The sequence below is a fragment of the Cupressus sempervirens genome, chromosome 11 (assembly GCF_028749045.1).
Source record: "Cupressus sempervirens isolate cs-2001-9-10 chromosome 11, ASM2874904v1, whole genome shotgun sequence".
Lineage (NCBI taxonomy): Eukaryota > Viridiplantae > Streptophyta > Pinopsida > Cupressales > Cupressaceae > Cupressus > Cupressus sempervirens.
The window spans coordinates 813,922,462-813,950,190 of NC_143128.1; the positions used below are offsets into that span (position 1 = coordinate 813,922,462).

At 35.9% G+C, this 27,729-nt stretch overlaps 1 protein-coding gene across 11 annotated transcripts in view; it reads right to left on the reverse strand.

The window, feature by feature from the left end:
* The window catches only part of LOC149532050 (SPX domain-containing membrane protein At4g22990-like), a 115,535-nt gene that overhangs the window by 40,233 nt on the left and 47,573 nt on the right, over positions 1-27,729 (reverse strand). For all 11 annotated transcript variants that reach the window (XM_089811566.1, XM_089811564.1, XM_089811561.1 and 8 more), the window contains one exon: positions 2,346-2,536. In XM_089811566.1, the coding sequence (XP_089667692.1) occupies positions 2,346-2,536 (191 nt within the window). The remainder of the gene's footprint in view (positions 1-2,345; positions 2,537-27,729) is intronic.

A 27,729-nucleotide genomic window follows, 5' to 3' on the forward strand; every position in this document is an offset into this window, starting at 1 on the left:
TATTAAATGTATGAAATTTTTCAATATAACTACCCCACTTGGGGTTTTTGTTAAATTATATTGGACATTGATTATAAATCAATCTAGGCTCTTCATTTGTAATTGCAAAGCCTATAAACAGTTTGACTATATTGAAATAAATACATAATTTTCATTAACAATATGGTGGATCTTTATATGAGTTTCCACATTTTGCATGAAATCTACTTCTTGAGATTTAGTTAAACTTAATTGGATTTTGATGGAAAAATGTGGATATATCTGATGAATTCCTTGGTTCATGTGGCTGGTTTGGACCTCGTTCTACCATAGTTCAATTGTGGATCTGTTCAATTGGATTGTGTCCGCATTGGGTATTTGGATGGATTATTTACAATATGAAAATGTTTTATTACCTTAGAAGATTTCACTCTTTCTATGGCATTGTGAGCTATCTCCAATTGTTAAGTAGAAAGTAGTTCCATAAGGAATTTGTCTATCTAAGCATTATCCATTATCATTATTATCCTTGGGTACTAGATTAGATTCTCTAACCCTTTCCCTTTTGTCTTTTGCTTGATTTTAAGTTAGTGTAGGAACAAAACATCACTTAAAATTCTATATCAGATGTTCATTCTATCTACTTTTCCATACACAACAGCTTTTTAGGAATCATGAGATGAATTAAGGCAATGATTCGGCCACACTCCCATACAAAATAAAAAGAAAAGAAATGTCCTTGCTTTCTATGGTTGCCTTGTACAAATTAGCCTAGTGATGAAGATTTTGGAACACTTAGAGGAACCGTTGGTTCCCATCTGATGGTCGTTGGGATTTTTCTATTAAAACCATTAGGGTGAGGTTTCAATTTCAGTAATTGTAACTAACTCCTTCCTAACAACACCATACGAAATTCTAAATTCTTATTTATTAAATTATAAAATTAAATACAAGAAACAATATTGTAGAAAGTATGTTAACTTTCTAAATAGAATTTCATAATAAATAATAATAAACATAAATAAGTAAATAAATAATATAACATAGAATACTATAAATTAACTAAATCTAATGAAAAGTCAAGAGAGATTTAACAAATAGACATGATTCCTTAAAATTAAAATATAAAAGGGAGGAGAGTTTATTTTAGAGAACGGAAAAAAGGAAGAGGAGAAGAGAGGAGTTCAAAAAGGAAAAATGGAAGAGGAAAGTAATATAAAGAAAATAAGAAAGTGACATTTTGAAAAGGTATCAATGATATTGAAAGGATGTGAACTTTTGAAAGTGTCATAATTATGAACAGTTGTTACTCTTAAAAAATATTGTGATTTTAAAGTATTGGGACTTTTCCAAAGGATTTTAGTTATGAAGTGTTGTGACTTTTCGAAAGGATTATAACTATGAAGTGTTGTGACTTTTCAAAATATTTGTATTATGAAAGGTTGTCTCTTGGAAAAAAGAAGGTAAGGAAGGTATGTTTATGGATTATATTTGTTTAGTTATGTTTTTGTATTTATTTATATTTATGAATCATACTTGTGGATAATATTGTGTTAGCTCATGGGGTTAACACCATGGATATTAATGAGACTCGAAGCATGTAGCATGGAGATAGTAAGAGCTCCATTGTCCGCCATGGCCAATAATCGATGTGCCAGAATATTATGATGTTGTCAAACATATGCATATATCATTGGCCTTGGATAAAGGATGCCAATCCAAGAAGAATCGTAAGGGGTGCACTCTCAAAATGACGGCAAGGTAGCTATGAGTTAAGAAGCCCGATCTGGAGACGTCCTTAAGATTGGTTAACTTAAAGGGTAAAATAATATAGTTAGTTTTATTATTATTATGATTCTAACATTTATTTTGCAGGTATTACTTGTCCCTAACTAACCCTATTAGTGGGGACATTACAATTGTGTAAGTCCCTTTGTGAGAATAGAAAATTACATCATTCACTGAGTCTATCTATTGTAAATTCAGATTGTTCGCATTGCAAACCTTGGGGTTGCCTTAGTTGATCACAAAGTTCAACATTTGATATCCTTGTTCAGGAAAGGATAGAAATCCTTGTTATTTTAGTCTATGCTGCCAAGTGCCGCAAAACACACATTGACACAATCCATTTCAGAATTTGAATTCTTTGGACTAACTTTGTTAGATTTCAATGTTTTGCCATGCATAAAATCACTTGAGATGAAGTAATTTCCTTTAGTGCTACCAATAACTTAAACATCATAAATCGACAAGTTCATGCAAAAAAGTTGTTGTCATTCTTTTGTAAGACTTAAGAATTGTAAAGTTCCTTAACTTCCAATCAATGCAAATTTGAAAAACATATTATCATGTATGAAGATACAAACCTGTCCTCAAACATGTTGCTGATATAGTTGCCAACTACAATATTCACTGGTAGAACCGTTAATCCAAGCAGGGCAAGAAAAATTGCAACAGAGCTGGTACCCCAATTAAAGTAATATGCAGTAACGACACTTGATTCAGAGAGCAATATCTCCATTGCGTATTTTAGCATAAAATAAATCAAAAGCTGTACCTGTGCAAGCATGTAAAGAATGCATTAAGATAATTTTATTAATTTCATTTCCCTATTACAACATTCTGTCTTGCATACCGAAAATTGAATGAGAACTGTAGTTATTTGAAAAGGTTTTTCCTTCGCTTTTATTCAATCTACCCTATCATATATTAATTTACTCCAAAGTTAATCTATTGAGATTCAATCCAAACATGCTTAATTTCCTTTATGATCAATTCTTTAAATACAGTATGTGCAGAACAAATAAGAAATAATAAGATAACCAATATTTCCAAAAGAAAATTAAAAAAGAATTAGAGACTTTGGTGTTCATAAGATAAGCCAAAGGAATTGATGTATTCACTAGTATCAAGGTTTCTTTACAAAGACTTGGAAGAAAATCTTTACTCACAGTGGCACAGCAAATTATTATTAATGGTGTGAAACTAGTATAGTTAATGCTTGGAGGTCAAAAGAGATAGATTATGGGGCTCGGTTGATGGCTAAAAAGTTTTAGTTTTTCCTACATTCATAAAGAGGTAACAATGTAGCAGATGGAGCTACCAATCTCGACGTTGGCTCCCAAAATAGCCTTGGCAAGCTTTCGCAATCTTAAAAACAGAACTTTCCCAACAATATTCCAAAACTACTCCTTTGGAATGGGTCTTTTTTGCATAACTTTTTATATTAAAATCAATTAATGAATAAAAGATATGTGTTGTCTTTACACATATTTTTGCATCCTTACAAAAACTATGTTAGAAAAAGGTTCTAAAAATGGGAATAAAGGGAGAAAGTAATATTGCATTTTGAGTCACAATCTCATGATGCTCTTGGCCAGCTTTTATTCCTATGCACTTCCCTTGATCACTTCCAAATTCTTATCAGTATGTATGACTGTTTGTTAGATTCGACTTTGTTTGGGAAACTCTTCAATGCATCTCCATCTTCAGAATTGAGTGAAGTTAAATTCAATGGATCTCTAGATCCTAAGATGCTGCTAGATCAAGTGAAGTTAAATTCCTTATTTGACACTTTGAAGCCTCCGCAAGAATCTTGCCAAAACAGAGTGTCTTCCCCATCCACCAAGCTCCATGTAAGTTTGTCTTGGACTATGTTTCTGCAATCCCTCATGAAGTTCTGTATCCTTTGGGAAGGGATTTCTCTCTAAATAGGTTGATAGGGTCAGGGTTTGATAAATATTTATGTAATAGGATCTTAGCCCAGTTGAGATGGAGATCTCTAAACAGCCTCCAAACCAATTTTGAACCCAAGGTTTTCCCTTGGGCTTTAATGTTGTTTACCCTTGCTCCTCCATGCTCTTTTGGTCTGCACATTTTATCCCAGGACAATAATGAGATTTTCCTTTTGTCCCCCATCTACGATTAAGTTTATCAATTTCCTCACTTTTGCTAGTGGGGAGGTTGATTCAAGACAGCTGATATAAAGGTTGTAAAGTGGACCATTGTGGCTCTACCCGCAGCTGAAATCAATTTTCCTTTCCAAGACTCCTTTTTTTTTTCTCAATACTGAGATCTCATAATTCAGTGGATCAACAACCTATATTTAGGGTAAACCCAAGTATTTGCATGGAAAGCTTCACTTATTGAGTTCAAAATGTTATAAATCTGTTGTTCCAAGCTAGGGGAGATATTGAGGAAGATTCTTGATTTTTCCGGGTTAATTTCTTGGCCCGAGGCCTTATAAGCTTTAGCTTCATCCATGGGGCTTTTTCTATAGAGCATATGTCATCAACAAATTGTTGGTGGGTAGAAGGTTCTAACTCGCTACTGATTTTAATACCTTTGATAAGGCTTTTATTCCTAGCTCGAGAAATAGACCTACCTAAAGCCTTTGCCATAAGAATGAACAAAAAGAGACATATAGGATCCCCTTGTCTCAAGCCTCTGTAAGTCTCAAAAAATCCAATTGGGGATCCAATAACTAGGATGGACATTTTGGGGCTGGCTATGCATTCATAGACCATACCGATCCATAGTATGGTGAAGCCAAAGGCCTCAAGGCATTTATAAAGGAACCTCCAATTTACTCTATCATGAGCCTTTTCTATGTCCAATTTGATAAGCATACTTGGTTCTAGGTTTTTTTGAATAGAATAAATAACCTCATGTACTATTATCACCCCATCATAGATAGATCTCCCTGGGACAAACCCATTTGTTCCTCATTAATTAAGTTGGGCAGAAGCTTATGGATCCTATAAGCTAGTGTTTTAGTAAATAACTTGTACAGGGTGTTGGAAAGAGACATAGGTCTAAAGTCATTAAAGGAATCAACTTTATCTTTTTTAGGATCAAAGCTATAAATGTATTGTTTACCTCCCTAAGGAGCTTTCCAAAATTTCCTACACCCTCTAAAGCTTCAGTCACTACTAACCCTATGAAGTCCCAACATATTCGAAAAAAGCGAGTTGGAATCCATCAGGGCCTAGAGATTTATCTGGATGCATATGCTCGAGTAGCTTCTACCTCTTGTAAAGTGAATTTCCCTAATAACATCTCATTATGATCTTTGGAAATGAGATTAGGAATATTTTTAATAATCTTGTTTTGTTTTGATAGGTTAGACCCCTCCTTATTATTGAATATATTCCCAAAACAATTTACAGCTTCCCTTTCTATAATCTTAGGAGTCTCCCTTTCTTCATTGTTGTCATCCTTGATGGATAGTATTCTATTCACCATTAGTCTTGCTCGGTGCTATAATGAAAAAAAAAAATTGTATTCTTATCCCTTGCTTTTGACCATATCTCCCTTATTTTTGTTTCCAAATGATTTCTCCTTTAGCTAAGACATCTTCATATTCCTTCATTAGGTTCTTTTCTTCCAAATATAAGGGTTCATCCATTCATTTTTTAATAACTGCATTATTTAATTGTACCAATTTATCTTCCAAGGTCATCTTAGACTGAAAAATAAATCTAAAGAATTTAGAGTTCCATCCTGTTAGCCTTATTTTGAGTTGCCATTGTTTGGCTTTTCTCTGTTTTCTTTTGGAATGCCCAAGTTAACTATTGAACCAACCTTCCTTGGTTTCATATCTCCCGAATATCATCAAGCCTTGCATTTGAAGATTTACCTTGTGTTGTCCATTGTGTCTCTTATGCCTTGAACCTCTTTGAACCTCTTCGAACCTCGGTTTGAAGTAGTTCAAAGAAGTTCAACTGAAAGATTTGATACTAACCGTTTTTCCTGCAGGTGGGACCCATTAAGCATTATAAGGATATTATTTTGAACTGCTTCGAACCTCAATTCGAAGCAGTTCAAAGTGGTTCTACTATTGAATGTTTTTGGGCAAAAAGTGCTCGCAATTCCCTAAGGATTCCCGGTTCCCGAGGCATTAATTTAGGTGTCAAGAAGCAATGATTGGAGGTCGTACTCTAATTAATTCCATTTCAAACACAAGAATGGTTGTCATCATGACTCAAAAGGGGGAAATCTCTCACCCAAAAGATAGATTGTTTGTCAGAAATAAGTGATCGTTGCAAAGACAACTGCAAGGGGGAATTATTAAATAAAGAGGTCTTGTCATGGATTTCAATCGTGCGAATCAGGCCGCAACTAATTCACCATGAATGCCTCATTATGAGGTTGTACTTTCACCTGTATGTTCTCCTTTCCCTTTAAAAGAACGCAAATTTCCCATTTTATTGTTTATCGTGTGAAACGATGAATTGAAGGAGAAGCAGCAGAAAGCAAAGGAAAAAGGTCTAGTTTTTCTCAGCAAACTACAGGTGAGAATACAAGAAACCTCTCCCCCTTTGCTCTATCATCTACATTTCAAAGAAAGAATCAGTGTTGGGATTTTATTTCCTTACTTGAAATGAAGTCTATTTTATGTTTCTTCATAAACATTTCCAGTTTAGAATGTAAAAGACCTGTCATTTGCGATACCAACTTGGAAGGTGTCAGGGTAGAGAAGTTGCAAACCAATTTTCTTGAGCAAGCTAATGAGACCAATGGTTGTCTAGAAATTTTAACCAATGCTTTAATTGAAGCTGTGGCTTTTCCCCCTACTCTTTTGAGTCCTGAGTTACTTCAGCTATGCATTGACCACTATGATGTAAGGACCAAAAGCATTTTGAACAAAGACGGGGAATCCGTGTTATCTATTTATAAGGAAAAACCATTTCCTTAGTTTTAGGTCTATCTGAATGTACCTTTGCCACCTTTAGCCCTACCCAGTCTTTAGTGGAGTATCACTAAAGTCCAAACAAGTACCGTAACACCAATGCTAGAAAGTGGACAAAGACAAACTATAGAGGTGGTTCGAGGTTGCCCAAAATAGTCACCAAAGACCATATGAAACTTCATGTTCATGACCTCATGGTCTTGTTACACCAGGTTAAAGGTTCGGCGGATGTTTATCTTTTTGAAGACTGGATGTATCACTATGTAGAAATCATTCTGAAAGGAGAACAACTGTTGGATTGGGCTGAGGTAATTGCCAGTTCATTGAGAAGCCAACTTAAGCATGCTAAGGAATCTAGAGAAAATTTCTATATGACTTCCTATTTGACCTATTACATTGCCTGCGTCAGTAATATTACCTCTCTTCCACATGAAACTTGGAGTGAAGATGTAACTATCTACCAATACTACCCTTTGCTCCAAAGAGATAGGGTATTAGAAGATTTTAGGATGGTGCATGATGTGCTAATAGAGAGTATACATTTGGGCTTAAATAAGGCACCAATGCCAAGGTTATCCTTAGAAGCCCAAAAGTTGATTCAAAATTATAGGAGCTATTTTATTTAGTTTCCTAAATTCACCTATTTGAGGGTAGGCGGATTTGAAGAAGAACTAGTGAAACTACCTCGCTATGCACTAGATTGTTTTATCTTAGCCGAAGTCTGTACACAGTTGTTTTCAGTGATTAAAGGCAACCTACCTCAAGAAAACTGGGAATCGATTTTCCCTATTAAGCTTGGCCATTTAACCTGCAGCAGCATGATTAATGCCTCAGTCATCGGGAATAATTTACTTAGTTTCAATTTTGGATCCTATCAGGGAAGGAGGATTTTTGACAGGAAAGGTTTTGCAGCCCAAGTTCTTGGTTTGAAAGGTCAATCACCTACAGTTCCACATTTAGAGGATTTATGGCAGGATTGCAATGATGAAGAAGTGTAAAGAAGAGATCACTCGAGGTTAACACTTCCACAAATTGTTTCTCTCAAGTTGAAATTCCAACTAGAAGGGGTGATTGAAGATGGTTCAGACATTGTCGAACTAGGATGAGAAGAGACAAGTGAGTTGAAAGAATTGGAAGTAGATTGGAGCCAAGGAGAAGAGGATGATATAAACTTGAGGACCAGATCTATCCTCACTCACACAGATAATTGGCTAAGGAGAAGAAACATGAGGACTATCAATGAAAAGCAAACTGGAAAATCTCCAAAGATGGTTTCTTTCTCTGAACCACTAGCTTCTAACATTCCGATTTCATCTCATGTTGCAGGTAGTTTGTCGACTCCTAATAAGCAGAAAAGAACGTCGTCTCCTACACAAACCACGACCCCTAGAACCAAGTCCAAGACCAAATCCGACGCACTCATGCAATAGGAAATTCAAAAAGAGAAGATGATGGCTCAAGGATAGGGTCTAGGCAAAGAACTCAATTTTTCGAATAATCCTGATGGTGATGTACAGCTAATTGAAGCTCCTAATCCAGATCAACCCAAGTTCATGACTCCCACCAAGGAAGCTCAAGGAATTTCCACTACTCCTACTATCTTGTCTTGGTTAATCTAATTCGATCAGCAAAAAAAGGAATCTACAGCCTGTATCTACAACTTTTAAGGATATCGTTACCAAATATGCAACGCGTGGCTCTAAGAGCAAGAAATTAAAAAGTGATGCACATCTGATCAAAGATCCAGTAACAACTAAAGTCGCCACATACAAACAGAAGAATGAATCTAGAGAAATTGATGTTGAAGGCTTTAAGGTCACTACTGTGGAGTTAGGAGCCATTAATAGAGACACAAGTAACCACTTTTTCAAATTCTCTGGAGATCACATGCTGACCCAATCAGAGAAAGATAGCAAAGAAAAGAAAGAGCTCAAGGCCTTGGTAATTACCATGGCCGCCTATATAGATTCATTGATGAATTTAGGTGCTCTTCCACTGGTTAAAATCCCACAGCCTTTTGATCCCAACTCCTCAGATAGCCAACAGTTAGTCAAACAGATGCAAAATGGAAAACTACTCTCAAACGCAATACAGGATTGGGTGGCCTCTATAATAAAGGAAGATAGTAAGTTCATCCTAGATTTCACTACCACATGTGTTGAGGGAGAGACAATATTGGGCGAAATTCAAACCATCGTGCCAATATGGGAAGTCGATCAGAATTGATGCCAAGCCACCGTATTTTAGGTTAATGAGGTTGAAAAATACAGAGTTCTGAAATTTCTTAGTAAAATTGTGGACTCATGCATGCTATTCACCTTGAAGAGTACTATGGGTTGGAAGGAGTCTATTTACAAAGAAGCCATTGAGGAAACGCAATCAGTGGAGACTGAGATCGCTGGGATGCACAAAGAGCTCCTAAAGGATATGCATGTTGTTAATCCCATAGGGATTCCACAATTCGAAGATGGCAATATAGACTCCAAGGTCTTAACAAGAAGTTTCAATGATGCTGTGACAAAAATCAAAGACAATGATACACCTACTCCTAGTGACTTCACTCCACTGGCAAACATCGAATCGATGTTGTAACTAAATAAGAACCTCATGCCGCAGCAAAGCCAAAGAATTAAAGAACTCAAATGGCAGAATGATGCTTGCAGGTCCAAATTGTTGAGCCTAAAATACACATACTCCAATGCAATGCAGGAATTCGCAAATGCCTTCAGGAGCTAGAAGCTGGTAAAGAAAACCGTGGCTAACAGAGAGAAAACTGCTGACAAAGTTTAGTTAAATCAGTTAATTTCTGTTTATTTCTTTACAATTGTTTCAAAAACTGTCTTTACTGCTCGTAACTGTTTTGAACCGAAAGGCTAGGCTTTAATGGAGGCCTTTTTGGATATGTAAGAACTATAAATGCTAGAGCATTTAACTAGTTAGGGGTTAGATTATTAGAGCATTTAACTAGTTAGGGGTTAGATTATTAGAAGGCAAAAATACACTTTGATGAAGTTAGTACTGTTTCAAGTTAATTAGATAGAAATAGCGATAGATAGATAGAATTAGAATATATATATATATATGAATGCTTTTCAAAAGACTTTGTGCTGAAGGAAGTTTTTGAATATATATATCTGTCACCTTTTATTGTGCTTTAAAACTTTGTGTTTGAAGCAATTTGATTGTGGTTACTTTGTGAGCTATGATAATCAGTCGCAGGTAATATCTACTGCTATTTCTTTGTGGTCCATTCTCATTTATTTTCTTGCATGATCGATTCGATCTGTGCTAGTGTTTAGATTCTAGTTAGATTATTGCTGGTGAAAGGACTGTGAGCTTTTCATTTCTTTTCTGTAAATAACTATGTAAACTGTTACCTCAGTACCTAAGAGTACGTGAGTGATCCTTATGCACTTTCTAGTAAAAGTGTGTATTTAGTTATTGTTGGTTTCTTTTGAGCTCATTGATAAATCTTTGTAAAGGGAGTTGTACCTATAAATGCAGAGAGGGAAACAAATAAGTATTATGTTTTCCCAACAGTTGTAAATATTATTGGATTTTCCACGTTTTGGGCATAGAGTAGATTATTGTTTAATTGGAAAGGACAATATGTTCACTAACACATCCTTTTAACTTGTGTTTGATAATTTTTAGTTTATTGAATACTTGAAAAAGTTTAGATCCTGATGCCCCCCATTTCCTATTGTTCTATCAATTTAAGACAATTGTCATCCTTGAGCCACATTTGTTCAAAGTTAAATGAGCAATTACAAGGTTTGTTTTCTTCAATGATTTTCAGCTCTTCTGGATAGTGATCAGCTCCCGAAATTGGTTTTACTGTTGATTCCAAGGAGATTGGTACTGTTGATAGGTACCCATGAATAAAAGATCGATCTAATTTTTCAGCTATATTACTAAATCCCTTCCTCCTATTTTTTCCAAGTAAATTATTATTTGGGAGTTGCTATTTCAAGAAGCCCATTTCTATTTATTCAATTCATGAAATCTTTAGTGGCCTTACACAATTTCTTACTTACCCCCACCCATTTTTCTAAAGGCTTTGAAACAGCATTCAAGTCTCCCATATTATGGACACTTCACCTTTAAATTCTTTTAATTTAACTTCTAACTCATTCCAAACCCTAATCTTATCCTTATTTAGGAGTGAGCCATACGCATTAAAGATCCTAAAGCTTGATTTTTTTCTAACTCCCTTGACTAGACAGATCCAATTCTCATGGCTCTCTAGTGAGAAGATAGTTATGTTCCTAAGGTCCCATGAGATAGCTAGCCCACCAAAAGTTCCCTTAGCTAGAGAGTCCCAAATTTCCTCAAGTCCTAGAGATTATCTAACACATCCAATTTCCAAATTATCTAATTTTGTTTCTTGGAGAAGAATGACATCTTACTGTGTTGTTGATATACAACGCTTTAGGATGTGCTTCTTGTTAGGGGCGTTAAGGTCCCTAACATTCCAATTCAGGACATTCATGGCTCATTGGGAAGAATTTTCCCCTTTCCTACATGAAACAAATCAATTAATTTTGTTTGTCCTATCGCCTCCCAATCTTTGTTTTTAAGTTCTTGGAGGAATTTGTGTCCCCTTTTCCTAGTTGACCTAGCATAATTAGGTTGCTCCTGACTATTGTGTCCCCTCCCTAAATGAGAACCAATAATTAAACATGATCAAAACATTAAATATTTATATACTAATACAATGTGATATATTACATGATTAAAATACAATTATATAATATATTATTCCATATAGATATATGAGATGATTATTAAATACCCTTAAGAGTAAATATATAATGCCTAATTAAAATTATATATTCCTAAACCATTAACACACAATTTGATTATTAATAATAATTATCAACAACAATATGAATATATATATTCATAATCCACTAAAAAAGTTAAATATTCCATTACTCAATTTATCATTTATTTACATTCTATCTAAACACACAATTTTTCTACTATCTAATTAGATATATTGCTCAAGAATAGTAATATTAATAATCTCCTAATATATTACCTAATAACAATGAATCACCCACAAAAATATTATTAGGTAATATATTAGGAGTTTATTAATATTACTATGCTTGAGCACTATATCTAAAGTGGGTGCCACCCCTTTTGGTTAGGGTCCCACGTCATTTGAAAGACACAAATAGTGGCAAGTCCTTTGAAATCTCTACCTCACATAAATACACAAGCACTTAATGCATAAGGGCAGAAAAAGATATGAGAAAAAGGATTTAAAATAAAAGACAATGAGATTTTATGTGGACCGAAAAAAAATAAAAAAATATAAATTGTTAGTCTTATTATGAATCTCCAGTATTGGTATTTAAGAATGTAAAATAGAATTATATTATCTAAGACATATATTTGAACTCCTTATGTATAACACATATACATAAAATATATATGTGTGTGTGTAATAAATGCACATCCTTTAATGCTGAGAGAAAGTCTTGCTGAATCGCTATTGACGGACACTCTCAAATTGGCTTAAGATTGCACATTCGTTGAACCTCCATTCTTGATGGCATTGGTATTGAAAGATACAAGTTTGCTTGGTAAGGTAGGTTTAAGGGTTTGCCATTCACTAGGAAGAAGGTTGTGGATTCTCATTTCAGAGAGGCAAGAAGGGATCTGATCTAGGGTAAAAATTTTGGGACTTGTATTCTGGAACCCATTTGTCTAAAGAGGTTCAGAATGATTTCGGAGCCCATTGAGATGATTTGCAATAGGGTTTGTTGTACAATGGGTGAGAAAACTTGGAAGCAAAATGCCTAGATTGTCTAGATTCAACAAAAGTCTAGCACTCTTACACTAGATCTTCAAAAAAGGGGTCTACTTCTTTGAAGGATACTGCCCTAGATGTTGCTAAACGGATAAAAGGCTAAGCGTATTTAGTTTGCTCCAACACAAAGCGATGTCTATAAAATCTAAGATTGTCAATAGAGTCCATCACATTCATTAAAAAGCTAAGTAAGATAATTTTGTATTGTGGTGAACCCTAATTTAGTTCAACATTATAAAAATATAAAATAGTTAGTTGGATCCAGCGAAAAAATTGGATTTGGCAAAACGAATTGTATGCGAATTGAAATTTAAGTAAATCTTTTAAATTTCATATATTTGATACCAAGTATGGAGATTACTCACCACCAACTAATGATGTTTTGTCGTCCAAATTTGGGTGTAATTCATTGTTGATGGTAGACCTCGATTTCTAATTCATGTAAGGTCACTACCTAAGATGCAGAGGCAAATTGTTGTTCAAGTTTGATTGGTTTCGATGCTTCTCAATCTAAGTTTTAGTGACTCCTTTAAAATCAATCTCTAATGAAGTATTCTTTCGGCTGTAGGTGCTCTGCACTACTCTTGATTGAATTCCTTTGAAAGATTCTCCTCCTAATTTGGCCTTGCAGATGAATCTGTCTCGAGTTCAAAATTTTAAATGGTTATGATGATTTGGAAACTCTCAATTCAATCTACCCACTTGTAGAACAATTTGCTCCCTAATGAGGATTACAATTCGCTGCCAATCCCAAAAACAATAACTGCCCATTCTAAAAAAATTGTTATCAATTAAGATATCATTCGTTGCTCTCCCTTTGATATTTTGCTGCCAAAATTGATGGAAAAAGTTGCTACCAATATGTGTAGGCCATTATCTCTTAATGTCTTTTTAGCTTTGAATATTAAAATGCCTACGCCTCAATACACTCCCACATCCATTCCAATTTAGGTCGATGCTTTCCATAGCTGCTATTATTTTCCGTGTTTTGTTATAGACCAAATCTGAGTTGAAGACCCAAACAAAGAATAAGAATTCCAAATGACTTGCACAAGCCTATCTTTGATACCTAACATGCATTATTGTACTATCTCTTAGATATAAAAATAGATCAACTATTTTTTGAATCTTCTCCTCTGTCTATGTTTGTTGCTTCCTCTTCTAGGACAGTCCCTTGTATGCTCCTCTGTGAAATCAGTTGATATTTCTTTCACCCTACTCGAGACCCAAGTGAAAAGGCTTCAATTTGTCCTTTTCACAATTGTCCTCCATCAATGTTGTTGAGTTGCCTAAATGTGTTCCTTTATGTTGTTCATTTATTAATATTATTCATTTAGTAAATACTTAACAATTATATTTTATTAAAATATTAGATTTTGTAATCTATCTTTATCTTTTATTATCATTATTTATTTATTAATTATTAATATTATAATCATATTATTTATCATCAAGTCCTATTTGAAAATGGGGACATTACATTACATCGACATGCTATTTATGTTCATATCCAGTTGTGTGAACCATGGTGCTTTGGTTGGTTGTGAACCTGATTTGAGATGCTTTGCGTTGGTTCTATATGTGTACTATTCTCGTGCTATGCATTTGTGTTGGCTTTGTGAGATGTACCCAGCTTAGTTATTCTTGTATCCATTCCAAGACTACAATTGCAATGGAGCTTGTTGTCTACTGTACTTAGCTCTGATGTGATTCGATGGTTTCACTGATGTATGTGCAAGTGGTTACCTAGATTTGGATTGTATCAAAAAGTTATTTCGTGCGTAGCCATCCAATTTGATCTAGTGTTTACACCATGCGATGCATTTGATTTCAGCACTTTATTCTGGTTCTTGCAGTAGTGTACAATTATATGTGAGTATGTTGTTAGTACTTTAACAAGATCTGCATTATGATGTCTTATGATGTTATTTTGTTATTTTACATTCAAGACTATGGATTTCACATCATCATGATTTTATGGAATTTTTTAATATATTGTGCCATATATGTTATTGGGTATTTCAACTATTTAATTTCATTGATAAATGGTCAAAATATTCATAAATGGTTTCTTTAAATATTTCTATTTTAATTGCAATGTTAATGTGATTATATGAGGTGTATAACCTTAAATGCAACACTGTTGTGCATTTTCCCTTGGTGTTGGTACAAAATGAAAAGTAGTCATATTCACTTGTTTGCAAGATCTACATGATGTCTCCTTCTCCTTCACAATTTGATGTCATGTATATTTTATTGCAAAGTAATTGGAAAATATTTACTTGTTATTTATAGTAATCAAGAGATCAATTTATTCAAGAGATTGAATGATTTTTCCTTAGGAAACAATCGTAAAGAATAGAAACATTCTATTCTAGAAACACAAAACTAAATATTAGAAATATTCTAATATTTACAAGAGATTACAATAGATAACCATGGGATACTAAGTAGATATAATAGATACTATCTATTACCGTAATACCCTTCCTTAATCTATCTATAGCACAAAGTTGTCAAAAAGCGTAAAAGGCAAATTATGTCTGCTCAGAGTGCTTTGCACTGTTCGCTATGAGTTGCGAACCAGATTGCTTCAATCAAGACTAGCTGAGTAGGTCAAGTTGTAGTACCCAAAATCACCTTATCTTTGTTGCAATATTCGAAGATGGTTAGCATTTGTTGTTTCCACGTGTCATAATTGCTATCATTGGACGATTTCCCTCAAACAAAATATTAGTCAGAGATGCCCTAGCACATTTTTCAATGAAAAAGTGTGAAGTTTTGTAAAAGCATGTACTTCAACACAACAAAATGGAAGACCCAAAAAAAAAGCCTAGAAGAGAGCTCAAAAAACCCCAAAAGAAAATGTTGTTGATATCTGGACCCGCTAGCTCAAAAATCGAGACACGAAAATCTAGGTATCTAGAAAAATCTCACAACCCAATTCAACTCTCTAAAAACCCACCAAGAATTTGTAATTAGGAAAAAATTTCAAGCCCAAAAATTAGGGGTTTGACCAAAAATGGCCCTAGCTGCAATAAACCCCCCGATAATGGCAGATTTGCAAAAAAATTGTTGTTTCTGGGCACCAATCCGGTTTTAAGGGTTTAAGAAACCCTAGATGTCACCCACTAAGCATAACAAGCCACCAAAAAACCTAGATATTTCGTCAAAAACCACGAGCATAATCTGGAAACAGCAGCAGTAGAAATCGTAGGATTTTGGGGTTAAAAGACTGCAAATCGGGGCCAAAAAAACTAGTGACAATATAGACATGATTTGCAGTCACAAGGCACAGAAGAATGCCAACAAAAACTAGTGATCTTGAAACCCTGCAAAGGCCGAGAATGGTGATTTCAAAAAAACATGATTTACAAAAGAAAAAAAGGTCGTGCTTTTTCTAGAAAATAGGACAAGATTTGCAAAGGGTTTTAATGACGCAATGTTTGCAAACAATGGCCAAAAAACTATGAAAATTCTAGGTGAAACAAATGGAAGCAAATGAACATAATTTTGAAAACATTAGGCAGATAATTTCGTACAAGAAATGATAAATATTTTCAGAAAATATTTAGAGCGTTGGCTTTGATACCATATTACGAAATAATTGGAAAATATTTGCTTGTTATTAACAGTGATCAAGAGATCAATTTATACAAGAGACTGAACGATGTTTCCTTAGGAAACAATCATAAAGAATAGAAACATTCTAATATTTACAAGAGATTACAATAGATAACCATTTAGATACTAAGCAGATATAATAGAAACTATCTATTATCATAATATGTTTATGTGGTTTGCCTATTTATACATTGCTCACATTTGATGGCTGCATGTTTTAGTGAATAGGTACCAGACACATTCACCCTAAGTTGCAAGGATTGAGTGTGTCCATATATCCCTGATTGTGGGCAAAGGAGATAGTAACTTCAGCCGAGGCAATGTTGTCCCTATATGGGCAGCGTATCCAATTTTTATATTATGTCCCTCCAATGCATAATTGGTAAATCTGAATTTATATTGCAATTTTGATAGACCAATGACTGTTTGTGCTGAGTTTAATGTGTTTTAAGGATTTTAATTATTTGACTTTAATTGTCATCTAATTTGTCATGGTTGGATACTAGACATTTGGGATGAATTTATTTAAATGGGAAAAAGATTAATTAATTATTTAAATAATCAATTTTATAAGTCACTTTGGGGAAAAGTGTTTATAATAGCAAAAAGTAAGTCTTGTTCTCATTTCTCATTTTTATGTTTATCCTCTTGGAGCAAATCACTCTTTTTTGTTTGCTAGGTGAAATCTGGGGATTGGATCTGTGCATAGAGTGGCTTGTTGGATTTGTGACGAGATTGCTCCACTTTGCCAATGATTTCAACCAACTCAATGGAGTCCTCATTTTATTCTCTTCTTTCTTGGTTTTTACCATTTGTGAGGGTAGGGCTTTTTAGGTCTCTCATTTTACTTCATTATTTTGATTGAAATAAATTGCACTAGGATCCTAGACTGCAAATTAGAATTACCCCATGTTTGTGTTTGATTCCTTGACCCAGATGGATCGATGTAAGCATTTATTTGCTTTCCCATGTGGTATTTGAAGTTTATGTGTAGCTATACGTGAAGTGCCTTGGATCAAATTTTTTTTTTGAAAAGTGTCATTGGATGTATTTAGCTCAATGGGTTTGAATTTCGTCAATTTATTTGATGTTTGATTTTTGGTCTTTTCATTGGTGCCTCGTTTTGTGTGCCATTCAAGACTTGTTACCTGTCATGTTTGGCTTGATCAAAATATTGTTTTTAGTAATCTCTACTACAAAGTGCTCTTTCAATGTTTAAATCACTAATTTTTACATGTAGCCGGATTTTGCTGAAATTTACATATTTTATGGCTTTTGAGTATTTTTAACCTTCCTCGTGTTCTAAAGAGATAATTGATGGATTCCATCAAAATTTGTACTCTTGGCAAAGTGGCCAATCAAGAAAGTTGTTATTTGGCTTATTCTTGCTTTTACTCAATTATATGACTTGAATGGTTTAGAGTTGAGATAACCTCCATCTTTTTTTTGTTCTTGGGTTGGCACACTCCATACTTGAGAATGAGTTCACATGTCATATGTGGATGAATGGTGTTTGAAACAAAACTAGAGACAAGATAGGAAACATTCCTATCTGGACTGAAGAAAAAAGAGACGGGATAGGAAACATTCCTATCTAGATTGAAAGACGGACTACAGATAAGTAGTTGACTATTATAGAAAGTATAAGATATTATCTTAATACCCTCCCTTAATGGTCAACATACGGATGTCGGAACATTCTGTGATAATTGAGACCCTCCCTGGATCTACAGAATGCTGAAACCAAGAAGCTTTGCCAGAAGAGTGCTATGACTCAAAATAAGTTGCATTTACAAAACTTTGTTTTTGTGGAAAAAACGGTAAAACCCAGAATCTCAAACAACCTTGCGTATTACAGACAACTTGAAATGATTTTTGAGGAGAAAATCAAAAAACCCATAAAAACAGAAACAAATTCCGAAGGCTCTGCTCTTGTCGGAAGTCTCATGAAGACCTTTTAGATGTGTCCAGATTTCGGCAGCTGTCTTTGCCGGATGGAATCTGAGAAAGCTGGTCATCAGCTACGGATAGTTTGAGAAGCATTACTGCCTCTCAATTGTTCAGATCCCATGTATCTTGATCAGGGCCCAGAGAAGTCGGACGCTGCGTAACACCCAGAACAAGTTGATCGGTGTTTCAATATTCGAAGATCGCGATGATGCGCTGCTTCCAAGTTCCATAATTGCGACCATTGAATTTGGAATTATGTTCGAGCAGAATATTTGTCAGAGATGCCATGGCACATTTTTCAATGAAAAACTGTGAAAATCTATGAAGACACGTTCTTCGAGGCAAAAATACAAAAGACCCAAAAGAATCAGAGAATGACCCAGAAGAGAGCTCGAAAAACTCAGAAGGAATCTACTGTCGTTTTCTAGATCCGCTGGCTCAAAAATCGAGGCACCCAGAAAAAACGGACGACAACCCAGTTGAGCTCTTGAAAAACCCACCAAGAATTTGCAAACAAAATATTTTTTCGACCCCAAAAATTAGGGTTTCGAAAAAAAGGCCCTAGCGGAGAAAAGCTTGAAAAAACTTCAGATTTCTTGATAAAAATGGCGGATTTTTTTTCAAGGAGAGCGCAAATGATGAAGAATGCAAACAAAACGAACTAATCCTTAACTGTACAATCGCGATTTTGCTGTCAAATGAGCTGGAAAATATATGGACGCGAGTTGCTTGAAACGCGTGTGATTTGGACGTGATTTGCAGAAAAAAATTGCAAGCTTTCCCAAGGATACAAGCACGGATTTTGCAGACCAGGAGGCTGCAAAAAAGAGACAACTGTCGTGGTGTGCAGATAATTTCAAAAGAAATTATAAATTTTTCGAAAAATTCCTTATCATGGCTCTGATACCATGTTACAAGATTCAAGAAGAGTTGGCAGATTAACGGATTTCCGGATGATTCATTGATAAACAGAGGAACAAATGTGTTCCTTATAAAGAATTACAAGGACATTGTTTCTAAAAGAAACAACGTAGACTGAAGACGGAATTAGAAACAAAACTAGAGACAGGATAGGAAACATTCCTATCTGGACTGAAGAAAAAAGAGACGGGATAGGAAACATTCCTATCTAGACTAAAAGACGGACTACAGATAAGTAGTTGACTATTATAGAAAGTATAAGATATTATCTTAATAAGCTATGCTCCTATGCTAAGGTTCAAATGACCCGTATTCTTGGTGTTTGAGACAGATAGAGTTTACCATGTTTTGAGGGTTTATGACTTTGAAAGACTTTTAAGGCTTTTTCCTTATTGCTTTATTTGTTCTTTGTTTTTGCTTGTGCCTAATTGTTGTGGCAAGGTGAGCATGTTTGGTGTTTGGGTAGAGATTGTGGAGTGGCTTGTCACATGTATCCTGGCCGAAAGTGGCCGATCTGGTAATGTGGAGAAGTTATTAACAATAACAAGTGATAATAACACACGCTAATAAAATTAATAAAAAGAGAAATTTGACCACCTAACCTTCCAAGGGAGTTGATCAAAGACTTGATGCTACTTGGGCTATTGTGAACCAAGTAATGACACTCCACTAGACTCCATGGACAGTAGCCTTGTCGATTTTGAGTTGTACCCTAATTATACTATAATTATATGATTTTTTGTTTATATTTGGATATTGGATCTCGTGTTGAGTGTTCTCCATGTATGATTGCATTTAGTAGGGAACATTGTGATGTCCTATGAGGTTATGCATTTTTTTGGTGTGTGTGTGTGTGTCGTTCCTTGCTTGTGTGTATGCCTTATGTGTGTAGCTGGGTTCCTATCTCATGAGCGTGACAGGATGGGTCTACAAGTTCCATGTAGTTGGGAGGTGTTGCTAACGATACCACTACTGGGGATCAATGTATAGGGATGGACTTCCTCCAGCTATGAGACATTGGAGCTTGATAGCGCATCCTTGCTATGGCATTGACATATGCCTTGTATCTTTATGTTTTTTGTTCTTGAGTAGCTTAGTTTCCTTATGCTTTCAATTATGTATATTGAGGCAATCAAGTGACCATGGCCTCAATATTCATGTATATGATACTCCCCGATGTGGAGTTAGTGGTTTTACCACCGTATGTTGGACTCAACATAGGACAAATTTTACAATTTTGTGTGCTTTAATCCAAGTTTTCCAATCGACATTTGCATCTACTTTTGATGACTCTGTAAATCGTGATCTCCGTCTGGGGATCATTGTATGCAACTCTCTAGACTGAGACATTTTCTGGGAAGACAAGCCCCCAATTTGCCAATCGTTGTTTTCATTTGAGATTCATTGCCTGCGACTCTCAAGATTCAAACATTTCGGACTTTAAGTTTGCCAATTGCCAATCAATGTCTCTAGCAATTGATGTTTGTTCTTCCCAGGTGGCATCTATTCTTGATCATTATCATCTCCACCCAGTGTTGTTATGCTATTAGTTAGAGGTCACGTGTACTTTGAAACCGTTTTTGGGTTAGATTCTCGAGGGTCCAAGCTTGCCTTGTAGACTTTGTTTATCTGTGTTTATGGGTGTATGGTTTATTTATGTTATGACCATGTTTAGAAGGATAAATGAGCTTGTATAATTAACGATAGTTGGAATCTTTCTTTTGGGCTTAAAAAGAACAATGTTAGTCGGGGATCGAGATTGTTTGCATCTCCCTAGGGATAGTTGTGAATGCTTGTTAGCTTAGCCTCTTGTTCCATGGACATTGTCTAGATCCTTGAAGAGCATTCTCGGGAACATGTAGACTTTGTTCTAAGTTTATGAAAAGTGGCTTGGGAATCGTTGGAAGTGTTGAAAGACTTCCACTTGTGTCATGTGAATATGTGATTGCATGCCACGTTCCCTAATTTATGATTAGGTTTTTATGCTTTTGAGTTGGTTATCTGATGTTGATATTATGTAACTTGCTCAAAAATAAAAATCATTGCATATTTTATCCTTGTTGTCCATGGAGAAGAGGATTGCTTAAGCATTGTAAGTTGGAACTATAGAGGTTATCCATGGCGAAGAGGCTCGGGGGTGGGGCCCATTGCAGAAGAGAGGGATATTATCATTCTTGTAGAAACACGAGCACGATGGTTGCAAAGTACCAATTTTTGAAGGTTACGAAAAAAATTCCGTATGGAATAAAGGAAATGAGACAAGTAAAGGGCATGGTGGATTACGGTGCTAATTTGTGAGAGGTGGTATGGCATTGTTAAATTTGAGAAAGAGGACCCAAATAAATAGTATATTTGGCTGCAAATATCAGCAAACAAAATTAGTTTTAGATTGGATACATGCTACTTTGCTCCGCAAAACTCTAAGTTCTATAAGAAGAGAAACCTAGACAGCATAGATCCCTATGAATCACTGAAAAAAGACATTTTACAGCTCAATACCACTGGAGATATAATGTTAGTGGGGGACTTCAATGCTAGGTCAGCTAATAATCAATCCTTGCAGCTGATTGACAGTGAAAAAGTGACAAACAATCCTCTATGGCTGGAAGAAGGTAGTGATAAGCTCTGGAAGAGAGCCTCCAATGATGGCAAAGCAGGTGTCTTGCACTTTGGATCTGAATTACTTGGGTTGTGCAGTGTATTTGATATGGTTGTTTGCAATGGGTTGGAAAGATGGCCAAAATCAGGGGGTATCACGTGCAAGACATATAATGGCCAAAGTGTGGTTGACTATGTAATTTGTTCACAAAATCTTATAGCTGAAGTGCTTGAGTTTAACATCAGTGTTTGCCCCATAGAGATAAAATCTGACCACATGCCTTTATGGTTTAAGGACTTCGCTTCAAATGGCCCACACAATAATAAACATGACATTCAAGTGGAAAAGGCAACTAACAACAAAGGCAAAATCCTTTTAAATCTGTGATGCTTGAACAACAACTTCATGAAAGTAATAATAATTTGGCTAGTGAGAAGGTCAATGAGGAATGTGAACCAATTCATAGCAGCCCACTGACCGTTATTATTCATAAGGCTTTAGATGCATGTAAAAGGTCAAACAACAAAAAGAGGACTACTAATACCTTTCCAACGAATCCTTAGTAAAATGAGGAGTGTAAGGAAAGGGAAAGAAACTAACAAAGAGACCAATAAATAGTATTCCAAACTGATTCACACCAAAAAAGTAGAATATGTTAAGACAGCAGTTAATATCCCAGGAAAGCATGACTCCAACAAAATTTGGAAAGAATTACAGCAAAGGAGAAAACAAATAAATAACAGATGCGCAATGGCTCAAGTATGCAAAGCCGCTATATGAGTGCCCACAAGAGGAGAACAATCCTCCTACCATGAATGCTTCGAAGGAAATCTTCACGATTGATGATATCAAAATAGAAATAAAGAAATTGGCAAGTGGTAAAGTGAGTGACATTGATTGGGTGCAAGCTAGATTTATAAAATGGGGAGTGGAAATCCTTGCCCCTCATATAAAGGATATTTTCAATCGTGCTGCTTGCGAGGGTTTCCCATTATATTGGACTACTAGTGTGGTTATCCCACTCAAAGAGTGGGGATATCAATAATCCATCAAACTACCGCACTATTATGGTTAACCCACTTCTCCACAAACTTTTTGGGAGCATTATAGAATGTAGAATCAGCAAATGTGCAGAAAGTGAAAGTAAAAGAGCAAAAGGGCAGGCAGGTTTCAGACCGAGACACTCCACAATTGATCATTGCATCACTCTTTGGCACATAATAGAGAAAGTGTGGGACAATCAGGCGGAAGAAGCTTATTGCGATTTTGTTGACTTCAAGAAAGCCTTTGACACAGTGCCTATAGACAAGTTGTGGAACAAAATGAAAGAATTAGGTATTCCAAATGAATATATAGCAGCAGTGCATAGATTATATGACAAAGTTAGAGCTAAAATCAGAACTAGTGATGGTATGTCCAATTGTTTTGGGAGTGATATTGGTGTTAAGCAAGGATGCCCTTTATCTCTTATCTTTTTTGGGTTGTACATCAATAAACTAGAAATTTAGATAAAACTGAGGAGGAGGGTGTTTAGTTGGTGGGGTATGTGGTGGTGAAGCTTCTTTTGTATGCCGATGACCTTATTTTGATAGCAAAAATGGCTCAAGGATTAAGAGATTGTTTAGGGGCCTTAAAGAAAAAAATTAAGAAGTTGGGATGCAAGTGAATATTTCCAAAAACCAATGTCATGATTCTCTCTGAGGAGAAAAGAAAAGCATACTACATTCCTTTTCGAAGGCAGCCTGTTGGACATTGTGAAAGAGTACAACTACCTTGGGATTGACTTTCATTGTGAATTCAGTTGGGAGACTTGTAGAGTTAAAAGGATTCAAGGTAGCTTCATTTCTACTTCAAAATAGATGCAGGACAGCGGAACTATGGGGCTGATAAACCAAGAAGACTCTTTTGTTTGCTCGTCATGCCAATGGTTCTTTATGGTTGGGAGGTGTGGGGAGCCAACATGTCAAAATGTGGATGGAGACAAATAGAGGGAATTCAAAAACACTTAATCACAGGCAAACTGAGTCAAATCTTTTGTTCCCTATGAAATTCCTTTGTCAGAGGCCGACGCTTTTCCGTTACTTCAGCAATAATTTGGTTAATTAGCTACCTAAAGAGTATTGAAAACATACATGACCATTGTTGGCCGAAAATTGTGAAAGAAGAGGCTCTTAACCATAGGAAGAAAACTAGATGAAGTAAAACATTAAATGGATGGATAAATGGAACATCAAGGTCCAAGAGTGTCAAAACACTAATGTCGGCATAAAAAATTGTTAGAGAGAAGTTTCAAAGTGCCATGTGGAATAATGACATTGGTAGAAAAAAGGCTTATTACATTAAAGAATTCAACCCAACCAAGGATCATGACGAGAAAGCATACCTTAGGGCTGCTATTAAAGGTAAGGTAAGGTTGTTAGTGGCACAATTGAGGACGGGATCTCATCGCCTCAAGTGCAAGACAAGAAGATGGAAGAGGCCCAAAGAGGCTTGGAAGGAGAAGGTTTGTATGTTTGTAGGATAGGAGCTATTGAAATAAATTGACATTTTCTCTTAGAATGCACAGCTTATGACAACATCCGGACTTATTATGATGTCATCTTAAAGGCGGACAACATACATAGCTTATTTGAACTTGACAAGATCAAGCAAACTGTGGATTTCTTGGTTAAGATCCATATCGAAAGATTGGAAATGGAAAGGAATATGGAAATTGCTTAGTGTTGTGTTCATTTGGTCCCTTAGATTGTTGTGGTCTTGTGGGCATCATTAAAATCATTCGTTCATCCAAGGGTTCCTACGTGGGGCTTTACATAGTTGTTAGGCATATATGGAAGTTGGTAGCTTTTAGGAGTTGTGTTTTATAGACTAGGGCCGATGTATGATAATTGTTCGGCACATTTGGAGTTGGATATGTTAATCTTTAGACGCAAGAGAAATTCATCATACCTGTGATTGATCCTTCCATGATCTTCATATTATTCCAAATGTAAAATAAAGTTTTGACCTTGTTCTCTCTAAAGAGAGATGTATTCATGTATAGGATCCTCTTCTTTATTACACATCAGCTTATGTTTGCTATCAAAGATGTTCGAGCTAGATTACCTTATTGTCATCGCTCAACTATGTCATCATGCAACATCCAATATTGTTGAGCTATTATTTCTTTCATGATCAGTTTGGATAAGCCATTCTATAGTGTCATGGCATCGTGTGTGTTTATCTTGGCATTGTGTTTCTTTATATTCGTAGTTACTCATGTCTATGATCGTCAAAGATATTTCTAGTTGCCAACTATTCATGTTGACAATGAACTTAAACGCGTTGATGGAAGCCATTATGATTATAATGGCAGCCTCTTTGAGTTCCTCTATGAAAACCTTTCGGTTTGAGGGAAGTCTGCTTGTTTTGTACTCACAGCAAGTAAAAAAGCTTTTTTTACACATCTAGTGGCAGCCTTTGTTTTGATAGAGATTTATTTGTAATACTCTCTGATAATATTATGTTTGAGAAATAAGTTACAGCAGGTTGCTTCAGAAGAAAAGATATATTTGACATTTCTGTATTCGATCTGTGTAAGATAAATATATATTTTGTAAGTCTTTCGAGTGTCTAGGAGATGTGCTTCTTCTGGTTATTCTGAAGTGATCAATTTTTGTTCAAGGTGAATAATATTTGTCAATTGACTGGTTAAAGTCTTCAATCGTAAGAAACAGATATTTCGTATTGATTTGAGAACTCAACATAGGATCATCATTTTGTGACTTGAGTTTTTCAACCTCAAGTGGAGGGTTTCCCAGGATAAGTTTTAGTGCTCCTGATTCGTTTTGTGTTTTTTAGTTTCAGTTTCTTTCATTTTATGTGTACCGATTCAGAAATTTAGCAGAATGTCGTCATCAATAATCACAAAGCCTAAGCCATGGATTGTAATTATTTCCAGAGGCAGCAATATCACTTCATGATGGCTGTGATATCCTATTCCAAGATCATCGTTGAAGGCAGAGAGCTTGCTTTGATTAGGGAGATGCTACTGCTGATTCTAGTTTGATGTCAGAGGAATTTCCATACATAGGGAGCTACACCCTCAATCAGGGAGTTCAGAAATTCATTCTGAACTAGACTTCGAGGTTCCTTAAATATTACTTAAATATATATATTGTGTATACTCTATGCCCTTGATCAGGGAGTTCAGAAATTCATTCTGAACTAGACTTCGAGGTTCCTTTAATATTGCTTAAATAAATATATTGCATATACTATTGTTTTCATTTTTGGATATACTTATTACAAGGTAATTGGTAAATACTTGCTTATTAATAACAGAGACCGAAAGGTCAATTTATACAAAAGGAAGAGACGATGTTTCCTTAGGAAACGATCGTAAAGAATAAAAACATTCTATTCCAGAGAAAGCAAAAAACGAAAGCAAACTAAAGCTAAAGATATTTACAAGATAACCATTAACTAATAATAGACGTCTTATCTCTTATTGTAATACCCTCCCTTAATGGTTAATCTATCTAACACACCAAGCTGTCCTCTGAATTTGACAAACTTATCAGGACCAAGAGGCTTGGTGAGAATGTCTGCAGTCTGATCTGAGGTAGGAACATACTGCAGATCTATAGTCCCGTCTTCAACCAGCTGTCGTATGTAATGACAATGAACATCCACATGCTTGGTTCGTTCATAGAAGACTGGATTCCGTGCTAACTTGATAACGCCTTCGTTATCAACAAACAGAGTAGTCGGTCCTGCTGGTGACATCTGCATATCCCCAAGCATCCGACGAAGCCAGACAGCTTCACATCCTGCCTTAACAGTCCCTCTATATTCAGCCTCTGTAGAAGAGAGAGAAACTGCCTGCTGCTTCTTGCTGGTCCATGTGACTGCACCGGATCCCAAACTGAACACATATCCAGATGTTGACTTTTTATCATCAACAGAGCCTGCCCAATCTGAATCTGTGAACCCACTGAGTTTAGGATTAGAACTCCGAGAATACAGAAGTCCATAATCAGAAGTGCCCTTCATATAACGAAGCACACGCTTTGCTGCCATCTAATGATCAGCCTTAGGAGCTGTCATAAAGCGTGAAATATAGCTGACTGCGAAGCTAATATCAGGCCTAGTAGCAGATAGGTAGATGAGGCTGCCTACTAGTTGCCTATACGTAGTATCATCAACGGAAGGAGAATCAGACTTGGCTGATAACTTGAGACCTTTCTCCATAGGTGTAGATGCAGGTTTGCAATCCTGCATTCGAAATTTGTCTAACAAGGCCCTAGCATATTTGGACTGAGAGATGAATATACCAGAAGACTGTTGCCAAACTTCAACACCTAAGCAATAATGCATGAGCCCAAGGTCAGTCATATCAAAAGACTGGCATAAGTGTTGTTTGATTCCCTGAATCAAAGATGCCGAACTGCCAGTGATGATCAGATCATCCACATAGATAACCAGAAGGATGATGTCACTGTCAGTAGTCTTGATGTACAAATTTGAGTCTGAAGAACTCCTCTTGAAGCCTTGATCACTGAGGTACGTATCAATCTTGATGTACCATGCCCGAGGGGCTTGCTTCAAACCATAGAGAGCTTTTACCAATCTGAGAACCTGATGGTCTTTACCAGCAACCTTGAAACCAGGAGGTTGCGTCATGTAGACCTCTTCATGGAGATCACCATTCAGGAAAGCACTCTTTACGTCCATCTGATGGACCTTCCAGCCAAACTGTGCTGCCATGGCTAGGACTAATCTGATGGTGCTCATCTTTGCAGTAGGAGCAAAGGTCTCCTCATAATCAATGCCCTGACGCTGAGAAAAGCCCTTTGCCACTAAACGAGCTTTGTACTTATCCAAAGTACCATCTGATTTGTATTTGATTTTGTAGACCCATTTGCAGCTAATGGGTTTCTTCCCTGGGGGAAGATCAGAAAGGACCCAAGTGTTGTTCTTCAGCAGGCTCTGGTGTTCAGATTGCATGGCCTGTTCCCACTCTGGAATTCCTTTAGCCTCGGAATATGTTTGAGGTTCAAACACACTGTGAATGTTGGCCATAAGAGCAAAGTTAACAGAATCTATAGTTTTGCTCTTTTTCCGAGTAGTTCTCCCATCAATGAGCTCATCATCATGAAGATC